The sequence below is a fragment of the Aspergillus caelatus genome, assembly GCF_009193585.1.
Source record: "Aspergillus caelatus strain CBS 763.97 unplaced genomic scaffold BDV27scaffold_114, whole genome shotgun sequence".
Taxonomy (NCBI): Eukaryota; Fungi; Ascomycota; class Eurotiomycetes; order Eurotiales; family Aspergillaceae; genus Aspergillus; species Aspergillus caelatus.
In genome coordinates, this window is record NW_022475377.1 from 73,588 (window position 1) to 94,409 (window position 20,822).

The 20,822-nt window shown below is 47.4% G+C and overlaps 6 protein-coding genes across 6 annotated transcripts; 3 read left to right on the forward strand and 3 right to left on the reverse strand.

Annotated features, from left to right (window-relative positions):
* Positions 1-307: 307 nt before the first annotated feature.
* BDV27DRAFT_146140 (major facilitator superfamily domain-containing protein) lies at positions 308-2,159 on the reverse strand (the record flags this gene model as incomplete). The annotated part of the gene is made up of 9 exons (XM_032070525.1): positions 308-516; positions 574-717; positions 794-887; positions 941-997; positions 1,063-1,152; positions 1,206-1,442; positions 1,500-1,580; positions 1,683-1,840; positions 1,931-2,159. The coding sequence occupies 9 exons, from the start codon at positions 2,157-2,159 to the stop codon at positions 308-310; spliced, it is 1,299 nt and encodes a 432-aa protein (XP_031926508.1).
* Positions 2,160-4,292: 2,133 nt separating this feature from the next.
* On the forward strand, positions 4,293-6,369 carry BDV27DRAFT_158827 (Na(+)/H(+) antiporter 1; the record flags this gene model as incomplete). Its single annotated transcript, XM_032072776.1, has 8 exons — positions 4,293-4,341; positions 4,388-4,617; positions 4,673-4,846; positions 4,896-5,269; positions 5,325-5,373; positions 5,430-5,796; positions 5,860-5,961; positions 6,026-6,369. The coding sequence occupies 8 exons, from the start codon at positions 4,293-4,295 to the stop codon at positions 6,367-6,369; spliced, it is 1,689 nt and encodes a 562-aa protein (XP_031926509.1).
* BDV27DRAFT_129930 (uncharacterized protein) lies at positions 6,297-6,567 on the forward strand. Its single transcript, XM_032067318.1, has one exon. The coding sequence runs from the start codon at positions 6,370-6,372 to the stop codon at positions 6,544-6,546; it is 177 nt and encodes a 58-aa protein (XP_031926510.1). The 5' UTR covers positions 6,297-6,369; the 3' UTR covers positions 6,547-6,567.
* A 1,864-nt stretch (positions 6,568-8,431) lies between these two features.
* BDV27DRAFT_158828 (uncharacterized protein) lies at positions 8,432-10,755 on the reverse strand (the record flags this gene model as incomplete). Its single annotated transcript, XM_032072777.1, has 4 exons — positions 8,432-9,197; positions 9,293-10,087; positions 10,162-10,322; positions 10,384-10,755. The coding sequence occupies 4 exons, from the start codon at positions 10,753-10,755 to the stop codon at positions 8,432-8,434; spliced, it is 2,094 nt and encodes a 697-aa protein (XP_031926511.1).
* A 1,049-nt stretch (positions 10,756-11,804) lies between these two features.
* On the reverse strand, positions 11,805-14,015 carry BDV27DRAFT_158829 (ankyrin repeat domain-containing protein; the record flags this gene model as incomplete). Its single annotated transcript, XM_032072778.1, has 3 exons — positions 11,805-13,757; positions 13,828-13,863; positions 13,920-14,015. 3 exons carry the CDS (start codon positions 14,013-14,015, stop codon positions 11,805-11,807), a joined length of 2,085 nt encoding a protein of 694 aa, XP_031926512.1.
* Positions 14,016-14,953: 938 nt separating this feature from the next.
* Positions 14,954-16,685, forward strand: BDV27DRAFT_165480 (M14 family metallopeptidase; the record flags this gene model as incomplete). Its single annotated transcript, XM_032073950.1, has 2 exons — positions 14,954-15,234; positions 15,292-16,685. The coding sequence occupies exons 1-2, from the start codon at positions 15,006-15,008 to the stop codon at positions 16,683-16,685; spliced, it is 1,623 nt and encodes a 540-aa protein (XP_031926513.1). The 5' UTR covers positions 14,954-15,005.
* Between the last annotated feature and the right edge of the window lie 4,137 nt (positions 16,686-20,822).

Genomic DNA, 20,822 nt, shown 5'->3' on the forward strand with positions numbered 1-20,822 from the left:
AGATACACAGGCCTTGCAGTTTCCATCCTACAGCGTGTCATCGTATCTTCTCCCAAGTTCCCTACCTTGACCAAGTTGACTCAATACATTTAACGCAGTCGGGATCTACTTGGCAAGTACAACAGTAATTAATGGGTGAACCAGACAGGGATAGTGTTATCGTATAGAGAATTGAATTTGAATGTAAAAAAGTAACACTCGACGGAGGGTCTTCGAGGTTTTCATTGGCCATGGTGGTGGATCCCCCCGACTCTCTGAAGCAATGCCACGTTCCGAGGAAGCAAAAGTCGTCCATAACACTAGAACCTCACAGCGTATATCTAAACCCAGCAGCCTTTTGAGCCCCAGTCGGTCCACTACGACCGGTATCCATGCCACTATCCAGCCTCTGATTCTGTCGTCGTAAATACATTCTTGTTACCGTAGCCAGCGCAATGGTCAAAGCGGCCGCGGCCAGATTGACCAAAAATGCCGCAAGATATCGAGGTTCGGAGAAATACAAATAGGAAGCCCAGACTAGAAAATGATCGATAGTGAGCCATAGCACTCAAACCTACTAAATGACAATCTCACCATTAGGAGTATTACAGATCGCGTTGATTAGGGCAATGGCGGATGCCCGTTTGATGGAGGGCTGCGAGATAGAGCCGGCAACCCATGACAAGAGAATAGTCGAGGCCGAATAGAAGGATCCAGGCATCAACATCATTGCAACATCTATGGTGTCACTGGCTTAGCTCCATTCTTACGAGACTTCTCCTGATTCAAACATCCACCGTAGGGGATAACTTACATCGCGCCGCGGTGTTGAGTGTGGACACGGCAATGATATTGGCGACCAGGCAGACGATCATGGGACATATAATATGCAGATATCGCTCTTGTTTCTATTTCGTGTGGTTACTAATGGCACAAAAAGTGTTGCTTGGATCCAACATACCTTGTCAGAATGGAATCCATTGATGATCATCGCCACTACGGACAGAACATATGGCGGCTAAAGCATGACCAGAGGTTAGCAAGCGAGGACCGCCATACTCCATGCTTGATGACAGGTCTTACTGCTGTGAGTCCGTAGGTTGTATTCCGCGAGTATCCCAGCGTAGCGACAACTGAAGGGAAAAAGTTGGTGACAGCAGCACAAATATAGATCTATAAGCTCATTAGAACGTGATTCGAGACGCGATTACTATCTCATGACTTACGCTATACAGGGTCCCCATCATGAGCCAGGTTTTGGGGTCCGTCAGGGCCATCATTGTTCCCTTCCATGCGCCGACCTCATCCGCATTGTCTTGTTGTCCTTGGTCCGATTCGAAGTTCCACTGCAGGTACTCTTTCTCCAGCTCGGTGAAGCCTAGCAGCGACTTCAGTGAATTCGGTAGTACAAACGCAAGGATGAAAGCTAAGCCGACAGTAGCGACACCTTCCACAAGAAAAAGCTAGATGGAATAAAAGGTCAATAAACACTCAGAAATAACATGATATCCAGTACTCACCCATCGCCATCCTGTCATCCCATGCACGCCATCCAGTTTGAGAATCGCAATTGCAAAAAGACCCCCGAATGCGTTCCCTAGCTGGGACCCAGAGTACAAAATTGCGGTTCATAGGGCGTATTGCTTTCGGTTGTAGAAAAGGGACAGGTAGAACAAAGCCCCGGGAAAGAAGATGGCCTCGACAAACCCAAGAAAGAAACGGCAAACCAAGATCCCGGAGTAGTTTTTGACCGAAGCCATACACGCAGAAATGACACCCCACAGCGCCATCGAAATGCAGATGTACATACCAGGACGCTCAATTTTCCCAACAACAATGTTCGAAGGAACTTGCATTAAGACTGTCACAACGACCCCAGTTAGCTACGAAGTATAAAGAGAATTGCCGCGTCAATAGAGCTTGAAGGGTAGAAGCAGCCTAGCCATCATACTGTAGCCGACGAACAGAATACTAATGCAAGTCTGGTACTGCACATCATTCATCCTGAGATCTTCTTCAATTCCTGCCAACTTTGCTGACGCGATATTCTGTCGGTCTAGATAGTTCAAGATGTACATGATCACCATGCAGGGCATCACACGAGTATCTAATTTCATGATGGCCTTCCGGCCGAGCGCAGAATATTCTGATTCCGACAGGGCGGACAGGGAGACTGGCATTCTAAGTTGTTGGATGGCATCATGATGGGCGGCCTTCTCGTCGACATATTCAACCTCGAGCACGTCTTTCATTTCCTTTCCAAACATAGCTGTTAAGGATTGGGGTTTGGGGGCACGGAATCTGTCGGTGGGTTGTTTAACAACTCAATGGGTTAATTATGGTTTATATAAGATTCATCCCCACGCGTCCTTCGACTGAGCTATGATCATGGCTGCTTGAAGCGACCCATTCTGTTGCATCTTAGAGTGATAACCAAAGACCATCAGCTAGAAACTCGTCTTTCCCCGCAAATTCATGATAATCCTCTGGGGTAAGATCGCGGGGAAGGACCATCCACGTTGCGTGGGGTCAACCCTAGGAAACGAAGGAATTGGCCGGTGAGCTGCCAAGATATGCGATACAATGTGGGGGTACAACATATTGCACTGTCCACTTGACATGTATGTAGATGCTCGTTGCGTTTATTCCTCCGGACTATTGGTCAACATGATATAGTACATTTCGTGCATGCTGATCTTCCCCCCATAATACATCATATATTGTATTGTTTACTCTCGATGACACCAACCACATGCTCTCCCGGGGCCTGAACAGCCAGATGGCAAAGCTTGGCTTCAGCTCGTCATCCTCCTTGGGTTCTTCCACTAAGTTTCATACCATATGTGCAGGTACGTGCTGAATCGAGCATCCAATGCACATTGAATTCAATACAGTCAGTGGGCGTAACATCTGTAACTTATACATGAATTGATGATATTTTTGTAATCGTACCTCCTCTCACGAGTTTGGGTCTATTCAGTCGTCATCACCTATGGGCCACCAGAAAATATTTCGACCTATCTCTGGTATCCTGGCTAAGAATGCCATTCCCTGTTTGGTATCATTGGGACTAAGAGTATGACCGTATTGTTTCTCCCAATCATACTCTCCTGGTTTGCTTTCCGCCTTAGGCAGAACCTCATATAATTGACCCTCTAAGAGAGTCATGACTACTTTGATAATAACAAAGTCTATTCGCTACAGAGTTATGCCATGTAATCCAAGGAATCTTGACCCCTTTACAGGTCTCATCATGTATCCAAGGCTTGGGACCTCCGAGGACCTCCGACCCACTCAGGCACTAAATCCCGACCACCTCGGGGTTGGTGGGGACATAAAGTTCCAGTCTCCACAGGGGAGATTAAGGAAAGCTGATGTAACCTATTACGTGACCCCCTTCTCCATCGAACCCTGAAGCTCACATCTACTCTACTAATATCAAAGGATCGAAGTCATCCTGACGAACCTCTCTATACGCGACCTCATTTTAAGCAAATCTAAACCGACATCCGAGCCAATGATTTGCGGATTCCACATATTAATTCGCGACTCGCTCAGCATCATCGGCTCTCAGTCATATCAGGTTCTACGGAAAAAAGAACCAGACTCTACCTGGGCCGCCGCGTGATCTCCCAAACGTTACATGGCAATTGAAGCTCCTCCAGGATTAAAGTCAATAAGAGAAGGCCACGCAGGTGCACTCACCTGTCTACAGCACGGCAATTGACAGGAAGTGGACTACGCGCGATCTCCTACGTTCAGCACCCCCGCAAGACTTCAGCCGTACCATGGAGGCTTTACGTGGAAAAGAATACATGCGTTACCTTAAAGGGGAATACGTCCTCATTGACCCATCGAATACTATGCTCTAACACGAGACCTTGCCCGATGAGCGTCTAGCTACTCTACTCTGACTGCGAAGATCAGCAAGGGGGCAATGTAACCTACACCTAGATTCCAGTCGCACCAGTTGTACGGCCGCCAAGACAAAACAAGAGCATTCTGCGAGGTGTGAAACCCTAAGCGCGATAATCTGTGGGAAGATCGACAGTCTACTTCAGGAACTTGCCCTCTCGGCGGAGGGCTTGGCGGCAACGATGTCCGATAACTGGGCGGAGCGAGTCTCGGCGTGTCTCTTGGCGCCAAACTCTTCTATTTTTGAGCAGCTTGCGCCTGTTAGCGAATCAACGGTACCTGTTTCAGGGGCTGATGGCGATCCTAATCAGTACTTAACGCTTAACGTACCGCCGCAGCATCCTCCCTTTCCTAGAGAATAAGTTGGTTCCTTGTTCCGATCATTGTATTGTCCAACCATGCCCACACTGGATGTGAGCGAGTTAAATGTGGTACTTGGCGTGCTAGGTGCGGAGATTCATCGACATGATAAGTCTGTGCTGACTCGATTTAGGGGCATTCATTCTACTGTACGGACTCATCTCCATCAAGGTCAAGAATGTCTGGTACCTAGGAGAGGCATGTGAGTATTCCGTAGAGAATCAGAACCCTCAACCCCCGCTCATTGTCGTCCCAGTACCCGCGGTCCTGATAGGTATCGTTCTTGGACCGGTGGCTGCCAGATTCCTCGATGCGACGAGATGGGGTTCCGCGATCAAAGACCAACAGGAGCCCATAACCCTGGTTAGTATGCTAATGCCCTATACATGGCCTGAGAGCCACGGCTCACCTGGGGTAGGGTATATGCCGTGTTGTGATTGGTGTCCAACTGGTAATTGCTGGCTACCAACTGCCTGCCAAGTATCAGCGCAAACGCTGGAAGGAGATGTTTATCTGCTTGATTCCAAATATGACTCTGATGTGGTTGTGTACCTCGGGGTGCATTCTAGCCACCATCCCGAATCTCTCGTTCGTACGTTACTGCTCTCAGAACTCACCTGAATGAAATCTAACCTGTCCAGATCTCTGCGCTAATCATCGGTTCCTGCGTCACCTGTACCGATCCAATTCTGTCCCAGGCTATCGCCAAAGGCCCATTTGCAGATAAATATGTGGCGCGGGATCTTCGAGAAATCATCTCTTCGGAAGCCGGATTTAACGATGGATTTGGGTTTCCCTTCCTCATGCTAGCAACCTATCTGATGCGACATGCCGGGAAGGCAGACTCGGGGCTTGTCGAGAGATCAGGCGAGATCGGCCGTCAAGGAGGAGGCGTGGGCAAAGCGCTGGAGATGTGGGTGATTGAAACATGGCTATACTACGTGGCCATGGGGGTTGTGTACGGGGCATTGGTAGGTTACGGCAGTCTTCACGGTTTGAGGTTTGCCTTGCGACGGTAAGTCAACCGTGCTGTGTGCATATCCTTTGTTCAGGACTGAGGCCTCTTCTAGCAAATGGATTGATAGTGAAAGCTACCTCCTGTTTCCCACGGCCCTGGGGGTAAGTCTCTCGTTTCTTTTCCCATATGCCACCCTTCCCTCACCATCTTTAACTAGTTCTTCCTACTTGGGACATGCGGCTGCATTGGCACAAACGACCTCCTGGCTTGTTTCGCTGCCGGAGGAGCCCTTAACTGGGATGGGAAATATCTTGCCGAGACAGAGGCGCGCCATGATGAGGTCAATGCATGCATCGATGTCCTCCTCAATATAGGCGGATTTATGTACATTGGCTCCATCTTCCCCTGGACCGAGTTTCACCAGCCACTTGAGACGGGAATCACTTACTGGCGTCTGATACTCCTGGGACTTCTAGTGCTGCTTTTTCGACGGATCCCAAGTGTTATGCTCTTGTATCGGCTGATGCCACGGGTGTGTAAGAACTGGAAGGAGGCGCTATTCATGGGGTACTTTGGGCCGATCGGTATGTCGCCGGGAATGTGCCGTATCGGTCTTCATTCATGAAGCATCCTGCTTACAACCTCAGGAATCGGAGCCGTCTTTTACGTCGAACATGCCCGCCATCTCTTCCCACCATTAGGCCATGGTGACCCTGAAGAGACCCGTCTCGTCCAGGCTTTAAGCCCAAGTTAGTTGAACCCCTAGTTTCCCTTTTCATGGCTCGACATCGAGCAGGCTAACCGTTTTCCAAGTCGTCTACTGGCTTGTCCTCTTCTCCATAGTGGTCCACGGTCTATCCATCCCCGCCCTGAACCTGATCTATAAAGTAACCGGCATGCCTGCCGTGGTGGATCCCTCTGGACCTGCCGAGGTCCGTCCGCTGTCGGCCAATATGGCGTTGCCCAAGAATAGTTATCTCCACTCGAGACGGCGGTCCGTATTGCTGTACAATCGATTTTCGCGGTCGAACTTCCCGGAAGGTTTCGGATGGGGTGACAATGATCCCCCACGGGAGCCACCGACATTTCACCTGCAGAGTATGAATCATGTAAAGAATGACTCTAGTGCTTCATTGTCACGCAACAACATTTGTTAGATGCATCTCAATGTCTGTGGTCATGGAAATACATACCTTGGGCCGTCGCAAAGTTGCGTCTTCAATTCTGAGATTTGTATGATAGGTTTGACTGCCCCGCGGGTGAGTTGGGAAGTATTCCAGGAAGCTTTCTTCCTGCTATCTTCCCGTGACAAAAGAATCATAGTCACGAACTAGCTAACATATCTATTGCAGTCTCATTTACGTATTAGTTATCTTATGTAGATTAGCGTATCATATCTAGCTATCTTACTTTAGGTAATGAGGTCTGCTATACCTAACTCCTAGGTTGCAGCTAGATTAATAGAATCTTTTTGCTTAAGTACAGTTAAGCTATGAAATAGATAGCGAACTATAATTAGCTACACTGAGTACTAGTGTGCAATAGGGAAGCATGGTGTATATGCTTCAGGCAGGGTTTCCTCACGCGAGTTAATATAGACACAAACTCGATTCTGGAATCCGCATTTGCTTTTGCAAAGAGCAGCTGTTGAATGGGAGTCACATTTTAGTTTAGTGTGGCGTACTGAATAGGATATGGGACAGGTATCTCTTCGTTAGAGCCATCTCTACTCAAGCGAGAGGACGGGTTGTCTCTCCTTACAGGCGAATGTACGCAATACTGGGCAAGCCCTCAATAGAGCTCCGCTCCTCAGCAAAGCTTGCAAAATTGCTGTGTCATCTTCACTCGATACATGTTGAATTGGTATTTTATGCTCCCAGATGCTCTTATAATCAAGAGAGTGAAGGCCCGTAATGGGTTCATTGGGGTGGTATTAACACCTGCAGCGGCCTCTCGATAGGTGGTCAATGATTACCGGGGTAGACATTGGCCACTCGAGCGTCTACTCCCGCGCCCTGGACCAGTCTTGATATATAAACCTGCGTACAAGTTCTATTTCAGCATTATGTAGAGCAACTGGAAGAATTCTGGCCGCTAAAATGTCTACCATCGTGAACGACATTATGAGAATATTTGTGGCCACTTAGGTGCAATTATTGGTCACTATCCGAGCTAGGATTTCATCGATGTCCCTAAGCCGTTGGATATGAGCAATGCAAGCCAGCTAAACAGGCGATACAAGGCTGATGTGGGGTTCTTGACACTATAGGAGGAGGTACTGAGTTCAAAATCGCTAGCGTCCACTGTGTGTCGTCGACAGAGGGAGGTAAGCTTGCTGACTGTAGTCATCTCGCGCATCACATTTCTGAATGAGAATTTTGAAAACAATAATAATGAAAGCCATGAATGCTAGTTGGATGCCTTGAAGAGCGCGTTATCAGCTTTTCCTAGTTTGCCGCCAGGACGGTCCAAGGAATCACGGTTTCTAGCGGTAATCGTAAGTTGCATATTGTATTCTGCTTGCCAATTGGAAAACATTGCTGGTTTGCTGGTGCCTAGGTTCGCATTAGGTCTGGTGTCGGGTACTTAACACGTATGACCGATATCTTTCGAGTCCCGCTGGGAAGTCGGGGATGTGGATTTGCCAGCTCCAAGTGTAGGCTCATCAGATTTCTATAAACCACGTCGATGCTTTCCAGACTCAAGAAAGCATCCACTGCCTCTTATTAGGTGCCTAACAGGTTAGGTTAGCTAACACTGGCAAATCAAAATGGAAGAACCACTGCTACAATTGAATTCACCTGGCCCCTAAATATATATATAAGAGTGTAGGAAGATTATATGCCAATTGACGAAACGAATATCGGAAGTTAAAGTCTACAGTCCATCAGGGCGAATCAACTCTCTTTTATAGTGTTTGCTTCTACCACCTAGTATAGTTTGGAATTGAGAAAGAAATAAACCTTTCCCTTGGATATGCGTCAACGGGTTGTCAGAAGCCTCCTTTCCGGTCATTGATGGGCCGCGGTTTCTCAAAGCATGAATTTGGACACACAGATGAAATTCGCCAGGAGAGGGGGTGCCACCAAAAGGCGCAACAGGAACTTGACGAGTAAAGAAAAGAAGGCTTGTGTTTAGACTGTAGGAACAGCTACGTGCAACCAAAGCGCCACCTTTAGCTTCGTAGAGACAAATTATGGTGCTATTTGAATACGTAAACTATTGATAAACCCTGCCATTCTGTGGCATATACACTTCTGCGCTTGAAAAGGTGCAATGCCTGACGGGTTCCCTCCCTCCCACCTCTCCCCATTGAAGCGGCAACGCTGATTCATCTTCCCGAGATAGGTCTCTTGGATTCGCATTGGCATGACAAGAGGCTGCAATAGCCAGACTACAGCTCCCGGCGACCGGCATCCCAGACTTGAAACGTCTGAAGCTCAATCCGATAAGAGCACCAAGAGCGACAGCTCCAACCGAAATGGTTGCGACAATGGCGACCGCCGAATACCCACAGGTTATTATATCGTTGGTGGGATCTCGCTCCAGATTCACCGTGTACGCCTCGATCATGACAAGGAAAAGGCTCTCGGAGATGAGCCAGTGCACGAGGGTCGATACAATAATGAATGGAATGGCGTAGCGGTATGGCAGAGAGAGGAAGTACGTGCTTCGTTGTGTGCCCATTGGCTCGGCAGAGACACGCAGTCCTTTCCGCTGGTTTGCATATTGACTCCATTCATGGGCTAGGGCCATGGTCGTGATAAGGCCGTTACAGGCAAAATATAGCATGGAGAATATGAGCTGGGGTAAATTTGCCACTAGGCTATTGGCCACCACTGATGGAATCGTGTACCCCCCAGAAGAGATCAGTGTTTGGGTGCTGGTTTGCCCTAGCCCGACACTCCAGATCCCAGTGGAGTCGAAGGAGAGAATTAATCCAAGCGCGAGTAGGGTGCCGCAGGCTCCAAGAGCAACCGAATAGCTGCATGTTATTTGTTAATTCATTTTTACTAGCAATGTAACAGTGGATATGGCCGATGAGAGAGAACTAGACAGAGATAGAGCTTGAGTACTGACCATGTGATCCCAAGTGACCATCTCCTGCGAGACATAGCTGACCGCCATCTTCTTGGGTTCGCATCGAAGGCCATGGTTCTGCTGTATTTGGAAGGTTGTCTGACAGATTCCATACTCAATAGACACCTGCCTCGCGAGCATTGGTCAGGTGCTCTCAAGAAAGATGAAACTGCGTCACCAGTGGTAAGAAGCGGAGAGTCCTTCAAGTTGAAAGCGACATAACACAAGACTATGGCCTTCACAATGTTAAATGCGATCACAATGACCACCAAATACAAACTGTACTGTAGCTTGCAATGTGGAGTAGCCTCCTCAACAAGGCAGTACTCTGATTTGTACCCGCCCACTGTCCAATTGTTTTCGGCTACTCGAGCTTGGACGTCTGGTAGAGAAGTGATGCATGGAGTTAATTGCCACTCATATTGGTGATGTTCCAAGTCCTCGCATATCCAGTTATATCCACTTGCACCGACAACGGCTACGTTGGTTTTAAAGACCTGTTGTGTATACACAAGATTGAAATGGTCGGCCGGAGTGGCGCTGCCTGTCACTAAAATGAGACTGCCATATGTCGACTGAAATGCAGTGGCATACGCATTAACGCAAGCGGAATTCTCAAGTTGGTATAGAGTGCCGTTTTGCGCTTTGGCATGCAGTCTGAGAACTGCTTGCCGGTTCCCGTTGTCCACAAAGTCCGATTCTATAACCGATAGGGCCGTGCCATTCGGTGAACCGTTTGCGGCAAAGACATTATAAGCGTTCGCGGATACTGACGAGAAAACGGTAGAATTGTACCTAGGGCCTGAATATTAGTTGAAACTTACAAGATTATCAGAGACATTGAGAACGGGACGAAGCAAGGCGCTGACATCAGATGGAGAGGAAGAGAGGAGAAGGCTAAACACATCCACAGCCAGAACCGTTTCTTGGCTATTTGGGACAGGTTTCGCACACTCAACACACCGACGTCGAGCCATTGTCCCTTTTGGTGGGCTGTATCAACCTCTTTCCTCGTCGGTGCACCCAAAACCTGCTGCGTTATAGTGAGTTTGCGTATGCGTATGAACTTAAGAAAAGTGTCCCAAGCATACCATACAGTAGTTGCTTGCACTCAAGAGGGCGGTGCTTAAAATGTTAATGACTAAATGAAAGCCTATACCAGCATTCCGGACCTTCTTACAGTCCCCCGCGTAGAGGACTCCTTGGCCGTCATGAACATGGCGATGCTGAACGGCCCAGAGGGCAAACCCTAGATTGAAGACAAGCACAACCACGGAAATCACGCATCCTAACAAAAGCGTGCGCCTCCAACCAACGAACCGTTCTCTAGATGGCATTGGCCTATTCCCGTCTGGTTGAATGTCTGGATGTCTGAATTCATGTTGATAATCTTTGTGCTTGCTTGAATCGCCATTGGGACGCATCAATGCCTCCGCATCTCGTCGAAGAGGCGTCAACTCCATATGTTGGACATGGAGTGAGGACTGTATCAAGCTGAAGCAGACAATGGACGCAAAATAAGAATGTTTTGGTGTCAGGGAAAGCCTGGACTTTAGGCTCTCATGGTTTAGACAATCCTCCTAGGGGACGGCATAAAAACTTAGAGGCGTCTCTATTTATTTGATCGTGGGCAGTATTCGGTCGAAGGCAGCCATGTCTGGACTGCTTAACCCGCGGCTCAAATCCTTCGCGTCGAGCTAGCGGCATCTTCTCATTTCTCATTTATCAGAACGATTTAAATGGGTGCCTCGTATTCAGTGATGCCGATCACAAATGGACCTGTTGAGCCATTCGTGACTTCACGGGAGCTGTTTTAAGTTCAGCCAGGAATATGTTCGAATCCCGTGATAGGGAAGAGTAAAATGCTCCTGTCTAGATATGGGGATTTGCCTGGATGATCCCGAGCGCTATGGACCGACCTCTTCCACTAACTGTCGGCTTGCGCACATGCCCCTGCTTGATTTGGATAAGCTTCATCGCATCGGTCCATGTATCCAAATTCCCTCATGACCAACGATTATTTGATGCAATGTGCCCCCTGAATGTCTGTGGTGCTCGAGGTTCAAAGAGTCAAAGTTACCCGACAATCCCAAATACTGTACAACCCAAGCGAGTAATATTAATCAACCTATTATCATCCTGTTCATGGGGTGGAGTACTGCTCCACGTCGATATTGAATCGCAAATCGCCATCGCCTGCAAAAAAAAAAAAAATAAATAAATAAAAAACAAAAAAGAAAATCAAAGAGAGACCCAATGTGCTTCACTTGACGGTATCATGGTCCCCAACCGGGGTAGTACTGTGTTATGGCATCCAGGTAGCCTCGGTAGCGCTAGCTGTCCGCCAGACCCTAATTTTCATTGCTCATCACTCCTTTCTTCCACCTTAAATGGGAGATAGGTTCCCCCAGAGATGGTACTCTGTGAAGTAGCTCTTCGAGGCTCAGCCTCCTATGTCGTCATGGTCCAACCTGCATTATTTCGCGATATGTCTTGCATGCTCTGTATGTATTCACTGTCCGCGTGTCAACCGGTCATAGTACGCTTCACGCCTGTCAGCAAGATAACTAGCTGCACTCTTCCCTCCATTGTCTTTTGCTTCAGGATCCGCACCATGGCTAACCAATAAGTTGTAAGCTGTAGAGGAATCCGTGTAGGGGGACAACGGGGCCTTGTGTAGCGGTGTTTGTCCATGTTTATCTCGGGCGTGGATATCTAGACCCCACCGCAGGAGCGCAAGTATTGCATCAGTGGCACCTTCTAGGGATGCATGATGCAAGGCTGTTTGTTGCAATGCATCTCTGGCGTTCTTGTTAGCACCAGAAGTGAGGAGCGCTTCAAGTGCTGCAACGTTTCCTTGCATAGCTGCCCGGTGAAAGGGCCTCTTGCCCTCATAGCCTTTCGCTTCGATGTTTGCACGGTACTGAAGGAGCAAAGGTATTAGATGGGCCTTATTATATTCAATCGCACAACATAGCGCACTTTCACGACGTCCCGTCCAGTTCAAAGATACCAATTCGATGTCAGCGCCGTACTCGACTAGTAAGTTGATGCACTCCTCTTGGCTATGTCCGATTGCAAATGCCAAGGGTGTGTACCCGTAACGGTTCATTACTTCGGTCTTTGCACCAGATTTTAGAAGGACACGAACGACCTCTGCATGATGATGATGGACTGCAACATGAAGCGCTGTTTCCTCAGAGATATAAGCCTTTTCTTGTATATCTGCACCCTTGTCAAGAAGGAGTGATACCGCTGCTGCAGACCCGCTGCATGCCGCATTCAGTAGATCACACGAACCCACTGCTGCCCCGGCATCCAGGAGTAAGGCTATTATCTCTGCGTAGCCGTACCTCGCAGCTAGCTGTACCGCAGACCTGCCCTGTAGTTGTGCGAACACATCAAATCCGGTCTCCAGAAGTAGCTTGACTATGTCCGTACAACCACGCTTAGAAGCAAGAGGTAAGGCCGTTGCTCTGTGTTGAGCATGAAAGGGCGGCACCATGTCGTGTTCTAGCAAAAATTTAACAATAGTATAATTCCTACCATAAATGGCAAAGTGCAAAGCACACCACCTTAGGTCCTCTTGTGTTGACCTTAACTGCGCGCTAGAAGAGTAGATGTTCCCTCCTTCGTCAAGATGAATGCGTGGGTTCACAAAATAGTCTTCAGGATCCTTTAAGACCAGGAGTTTGAAGATGTTCTCATGTCCCTCTTTTGCTGCCAGATGCTTTGCACCTGGAAAAGAAGGGTCATGAGGCATTTCGGCACCTCTATCCAGAAGAACCTTGACAGTTTTCTCGTGTCCCCCCTGGGCGGCCTTAGTCAAAATGTCTGAGAGCTTGCTGCCTCTAGACCATAATATTCGCTTCGACAACATTGTCACCACTTCTTCATGTCCATATGAAGCGGCAGCGCTAAGCGCCTGCAGACCACGTCGAGATGAAGGCCGTGCCCCATGCTCCAATAACAATGGGATAGCCCATTCGCAGTTACGGACGGCGGCTTCCTTGAGTAAAGTTTCCACCACAGTTGTTTTTGTCATATACCAGAACCTCCGAAGACGGAGCTTATCAAGGAACTCCGAGTATGGATCAGTGGGTAAACGCACAAGAAGTATCCGTACAACTGACTCCTGGCGACAAACAATAGCAGCAATCAAACATTTCTCTAAACAAGCCAAGCTTATTAAGCATGGACTTGAATGTAGTAGTTTGTGGACCAATGCGTCATATCCTTCCTCGCATGCGACATGGAGTGCTTTTTCTGGACCCGTATTCAGGTGCCAACATTTCGACGTCAACGGTGCCAGTTGGGCAAGACATGTTTGGAAAGACGGTCGGGGCACGGTAGATATTAAAGAGGCGAGGAAATGGTTCCCTGCCATTTTGAGTCGGAAACGATCCAAGACGGTCAGATATGAGACAATATGTTTTATAGTGTCTGCTGGTAAAGAAAGGACCCCCTTTCAAGAAGCAGAGTTAATGACTCTCCTCACAGTGAAAGAAAAGGCCATGCGTGTCAGCCTCACGTACCATCGCAGCCGGAGTTATAAACGTGTTCTTTGGACCCTTTTTAGACATGTCAGCCCGATGGTTTCCTCATACTAACCTTAGGAGCAATGTACCCTGTCGGTTGAGAGGGCTAGACGTTTTAGTTTCACGAACAGAGACTCATGGCCTCCCTTCTCCTTTCTGCTGCCGCCTATCGCCCAGCTGGTCATGATGGGCGGGAGGTTAACTCATAGTAAAGTGGTGTTGAGTCACGAGAGTTGTCGAGATCATCGACAATACTGCAGGTTATTCCCAGGTTGTTCTAGTATTTGGCCACGTTCCTCCTAGTATATATTATATAAGTCTCTGCCACTGCAGGATTCAGCCTCAGCAAGAACCTCCTTTCCACTCTTTTTCACTTATGGCTTACAAAAGCCGGGGCCGCTCCTTGCGTAACTCTGATTAGCGCGTCCGAAGGGCGTGTTCGTATTACTATTCTTCTATTCCTTAGGTTATGGTCATCGGGTTTGTGTTGCAGTCCCCCTAGCATGTGTCCAACCCTTCTTGAGTGGGGGTACGTATAATTCTCTAATGCGGGGACGGTGAGTTACGCAAGTGAGGTTCAAGAGGAGCTGATTCTGGCTTTTTTTCTTTTTTTTTTTTTTTTTTTTTTTGCCAGTGGAAATAGAGGGAAGAATTTTAATAGTTAGGACAAGAAGGCGATGACTAATACGTCCTGGGTTGACTAACTAGTGTAGAAGAGAATAGAGGACAGCAGGCGATCAAGCGGCGGCTTTCCGTCCAAAGTTACGGGGACTAAGACGGCTGTTGCTGGCCCTGGAGGTTATCATTTCCGCGTGGACCTCACTGGTCCCTATATTCTATCTGTAACTGGGGAAGGTCGGAGCTTGGCTTGGAGGTGATAAGCTAGTTGTATGGATGTGACTGGCCATCGGCAAAACCGAGTTTCCACCGCCACTCTTGGCACAGACAGCAACCCATCTACCTAGGAAGACAGCGGGGAAGCCAAGAAATGAGGGGATGCGGAAGGAAAGAAATGGAGTTGGACAGCAATTGATTGCCGACGGACGCTGGAATTGGTTTGCGACGGCCACGGCCGGCGCGGGGGAGTATATAACTGGTGAACGATCTGCTCTGAAGCATGTTCGTCTTGTCCACGCTCGCATGGAAAGGGTCTGCAGAAGGGACTTCACCTCAAGATGAAAACCACAACCTCCATAGTTCTCTCTCTGCGCCTTGCCTCTATGGCGAGTGCTGTTATGTATGGATACAACCACGTTCCTCTCGTGAAGGACACTGAAATAGTTACCGGTGCCTTCAAGAACGTCAACGATATTAAGCTCCTGTCCCCAGCTTTTGTGACACCCAATGTCCAGCTTCCTGGTTTCTCTAACGGCACTCAAGGGCCGTCTTCTCAGAACGACATGGGTGGGTGTACCACCATTAAATATGGGCACTTGGTGGTCAAGGCTGACACACGATTAGAGTCATTCCTCAAGCAACTAGCGGAGCGCAACGACTACATGACCTATCGCACCGCTAACTTCACCTCGGAAGAGGATCGTTCTCTCCCCTACATCCACCTCTCTGCTAGTCACAGCAGCTCCCTCCACCACAATGACTCTGTGTCTAAAGTGCGCGTGTGGATCCAGGGCGCCGTTCATGGGAACGAACCTGCAGGCGACGAGGCCACACAAGCCCTCCTGGGTAAATTCGATGATGACCGGGAGTGGGCTGCCTCGATTCTTGATAAGCTGGAACTCGTCGTTTTGCCGAGGTATAATCCTGATGGAGTTTTCTACTTCCAGCGAACTCTAGCGACCAACTATGACCCTAATCGCGACCATATCAAGCTTGCTCGTCAGCAAACGCGTAATATAAAACAGCTCATGAACAACTTCAATCCCCATGTTATAGTTGATATGCACGAGTATTTTGCTGGGCAGCGTTTCGGCGAGGGGCAGTACGTCCACGGCTCCGACGGTCTGTACTCTGCCGCCAAGAACCTCAATATCAACGAGAGTATCCGTAAGCTCTCCGAGGAGCTCTTCGCTAAGAATATTGCCGAAGATATGGAAGCGGCTGGTTTGCGCGTCGAGCCATACGTTACCGGCTCTTCTTCTTCGGATTCCAAATTCGTCGCTGACTTCGCCGAGGCGGGAACTGATGGCAAGATTGGTCGCAATGCCATGGCACTAACCCAGGCTGTCGTCTTCCTTCTTGAGATGCGCGGCATTGGTATCGCCGATCAGGAGTTCCAGCGACGCACGGCTGCTGGTCTAACCATGTTGGGCAGTATTGTGCAAACTGCTGCCGATAATGCCAATAAGGTTCACAGGACCGTCGAGGACGGCATCCAACAGTTCATAGCGTCAGACAGCGATATTGTCGTCACTGACTACAGCAAAACTGAAATCCGCCCCTTCACCATGGTCGACGTTAAGAATGGTAGCGTGGTCTACCCCCCGGTACGGTTCGCATCAACGACGCCCTCCTTCGCTAACCTCACTCGCTCCCGCCCAGAGGCGTACCTTATACCGGCGGCCTGGGCAGACCTCGCCGAGCGGCTTGAAGTAGCTGGGTTGGAGATAGAGATATTGGACAAGCCTTTTGAAGGAACCGTCGAGGTGCTAACTATTACATCAACCGAGGTGGACAACTCGTACTACGAGGGCGCGCTTCGCGTGACGGCGACCACGGAGGCCAAGGAGAGCGAGGTAAGCCTGCCGGAGGGTAGCTTTCGGGTGAGTACAAGACAAAAGAATGCGGCGCTCGCAATGGTGGCGCTGGAGCCGGAGAACATTGACTCCTATGTCTCGTTCAATATTGTGCCAGTGAAGAAGTCAGATGAGTACCCAATCTTCAGGGTAACGTCTTAGTTGTATATATTCGCTGTGATGGATACACTTGGGACTGTAAGACGCAAAAATCACAACGTAAATTTTCACACAAAATGCAGCGGTAGGACACAACTGTATTATTTCCTATTAGGTACCCAGACTATATCCCACGAAGCTGTTGAACCAAATTTGAGTTTTTTGCGAACGAAAACCGTCTGGTAGGTAAAAGGTTCCAACCCGGCTGTCACAAATTCGATAATCATCCTGTGTGGTAACTCTACAGTATACCATGCCTCTTGTGTATAGACAAATATGTGTCCGAACAGCGAGATTAGAGTGTATACTTATAACCTGTTTGGTAATATGTGGTACGTAAATATTCGGGCTAATCCTCTATAGAATACACGGGGCCTCTTGATTATCGAATAATACTTTGTTAGTAGTAGGGAGACGCAATGCTCTGTCTTCCGTATACATAGCATCCACTGTCTGCTTTTTTCCGTACATAACCTTACCTAGTTGACAGGTCCTTGTCACGGATCCGATGCAGGATCAGCCTGTACACCCTAGAGGGTGCCCGGAACCCTATAACCCCGGCTCCTCGTATGTAGACCCCAGCTTTCGTGGACGTGTAGAATAAGCCTGATAAGTTATTACCCGACAATTCAGTCCTTTTTAGGGTCCTGAAATCCTACCAAGAAGGGGGGGAGATTACAAGCTACTTAGAATGTCGACACGCAGAAAGAGAAAAGAGAGGAATCGCTCTTTAGTATATCTGTGCCACTACCCAACCAATAATAGACACTTCCCTACATTCTTGCCAACTTATCCTTAGTTAACAGGCCCTCTGATATGTGTAATATATCCTTCGTTACAGTTCTAGTCAGAGTCAGGCGTCACCTAAGTGTTCGTAGTTACATGTTCCTTGCCTAGGGCATAGTCCTAGTTGCCTTGATGGTCCATTACTAAGTTGTCCTCACATGAGCACCGGCTGCGTGGGTACTGCAGCAAGCAAATGTATAAGAGCTAATCCAAAGCCGAGGTAGTATTATCGAAATGCGAAGAACAAAGTGCTGCATAACGATTACTAAAAGTTGCACGGTGTTTAAGGATCATATTCAGATCCGCATGATTAAAGGGCCTTTACTCTAGGCCTTGCAAGCCACAATAGTGGTTTCAAATACGAATCACGGTATATGTAGAGAAAGTCGACTAGAAATTAGACTCGTCTGGTTGAACCAGGAGCTACTGAATTCTAGGTAAACTCATAAATATACAAATTTTTCCCATTGCCTATATGGTAACTATACCGGTACCGGTCATGCGTCTTGGCATAGCTCGCTCTGAAGATAACCCAATCTGTCTGTCGTGCTTCGATACAGTTCAGGTAAGACTATTTGAAGTCGAGTTGAGGAAAAGCGCCAACTCAGAGATGACGTATACAATTGACAAAAGCAAACTTTTAAATGCGTTTTTATAAAGTCTACTACAGTATAGCACGGCCTTTCTGCTAATATGATATATTGCCAGTATTACTACTCAATATAAAACATGCTTTATATTCATGGCCTAGGCCTGTCTACCGAATATGCAAACCAAGGGCGACTTCTCATGCGAGAGAGAAAACGTCCTTCGCTCCTAATAAACTTAACCGCTCCTACATTACACGCTTGTATTAGTCAGCTTTTTGAATAACAATACTCGTGTATGAGTACTTTCTAGAAAAAGCTCGGTGCGCTTTTCGCGACGGACCCGGATATTAAAGGTCACCTCTGTTCTATGGACTAAAAGGCCCGCTTTGGCCAGTCATGCCTATTGAAACACTGCCTACGAATACGTCCTTTATATGTTCGACCCCAGCAGGTAAAACCAAGATTAAGATAAGGTCACCACCTAGTAAAGCTCTTGGTGGCTCAAGAAGAATCATATCTGTATATTTCTAATAGTAATGCTGCCTACCCTGTCTGCAATATCTAGTATTTAAGCTGCCCTAAGGATGTGTATATAAAGTATATTAAATAGTTTTAGGATCTGAGGATCTTTGTACTTCCTACAAATTGAATAAAGATCTATATATATATTCTTAAACAGATTACAATGGTCGCTATTTGCTTTCCTATCAATATCTAGTCCAATAGAAACATTGTGTTTGAGGTACTCGGGAATATCTGTAATACCAGAGTCTAGTTATCTATTGGATAATAGATTTCGGCTTATATATATTTCAGCAACGCCAGCTTCGGAGAGTATTACTGGGGTTGGATACACAAAGTATCTCAGAATACATCTGAGTCCGACTAGATTAGTATCCTTCAGCTATTACCAACAAGAGTATTCAAAATCTATATCCCTTAGTAAGGAACTCTTTAGATAATGGAGATAACTCTGCAACTCTAGTGTCTCCATATTTTTAGCGTCTGCATAATTACTCTTGTTAGTTTATAAGTGATTCCACAATTTGCAATTATTGTATCTACTGGCTGGTTTTCTGATCAATCGACGCCGTCTTGAGGAACTTTTGTATTTGTGTACGTACTTGATTGACTGGCCAATTGGCATGTATAGCCCCAAGGTTGAAGCTATGTATAAAACGGATGCCACTAATATTAACCCATAATTTGCGACAATCCGCACGACCATCTCGCAATTTTGGCGAGTAGGTAAAATTCAAAGCAGTGATTAATTCCTTTTCCTAGATGGGATATTGTACCCTGTTGCACAATATTATAGAAATCTTCTACCTCCAAAGTAGCAGCATAGCTTTAGATATCTTCAAATCATTCATTGACTGTTTTATCTGACACACGGCTGGGAAACACACTCTGTCACAGATGGCTATGTGTATGTATGAATCCTGGGAGTAGCCATTTACCAAAGGCATCAATTATTGTATCGGCGTCACTATAACCACCATCCGATATCGCTACGTTTGCAACAAACGACTGCTTCTGGTTTGGGACAGGCTTTGCGGGGATCCCGATCAACTCTACTCAAAGCTGAATAAGCCTTGCAGCCAAGTTCCACTGTAAAGACCAGAAAAGGTGTGGATTTTACTTTAGTTTTTTCCCAAATGTGCCGTGATTCTCCGGCACCCTTTCGTTTATCTATTGTGGACCGGGTGGCATTTTCTTTTCCCTTGCAACAATGCGTAGTGAGTAAGATCGACAGGTAGTGTAGTGGCACATAACAGCCTGATGCGCTCGCTCGTAGGCGAGAGCTTACGTGGAATGATGTGAAGACAAGGCTTTTAAAAAGTGTAACAATATGATTCGGTCTGCGGTATTGCTAGCCACTCACTAACGCGCGTATACTGCATGCACTACCCTTAGTAACTGACCACTGGAATTCAACCGGAACCATATACATGCAGTCACGCTTAGCCTTGGCAGCTTACCAGAAAACCTATCAACTTCAGTATTCTAGAAGTATCTCGTGCTGACACCACACAGATTCAATAATACACGTCTAGATGATAGCATATATCTGCTCTTGGGACTACGAATATGATTTACTTTCCAGGGCAAAAGTCCCCGTGAAGAGCGAACATGGACTACGGCAATCTAGAACTTTGTGCGGGGCGCGGAATGGGTTACCTACTAGGTACCCAACTCATAGGTCCTTGTATTAAAGTAGAATCATATATGAGATTGAGGCATATTTTTGATTGGCTCGGAGTACATTCCCGAGCACGGCCTCAACGATATTTTGGAATTGCTTCAAATCATGCCTATTAATGTTATTAGAACTAGTAGGCCGTAAAATCCGAAAGGTGTCCGAGGCATAAGTCATGACTTAGGTCGTCAAAAAAAAAGGAGGTATCATATTGAGTGGCGCATCGCGCGGCGCGATATTCGCTATACATTTGTCAAACCCAAAGTGTGGGGCACTCTTAGGTACAGACGAGGCAAGCTTCTAGTAACTCCTACAGCGACGGTTCTATATCTAGGAAACCAATGGAGTTCCTACTTTGCAACGCCGGAAGACTAAGGGTTCCTCAAAGTCCACAGCCACGTCAGCTTTCCAAATTCCTCTCTACCCAATAGTACTAGTTATTTTGACAAGCCCGAGGTGCTAGAAAATGCTTCTTGGCAAGCCACCCAGAAATTCAACTCTCATGCTCTGAGGAAATAGGATATTTATGAGAATAATGTAAGGCTATGATTTTATGATGCTATC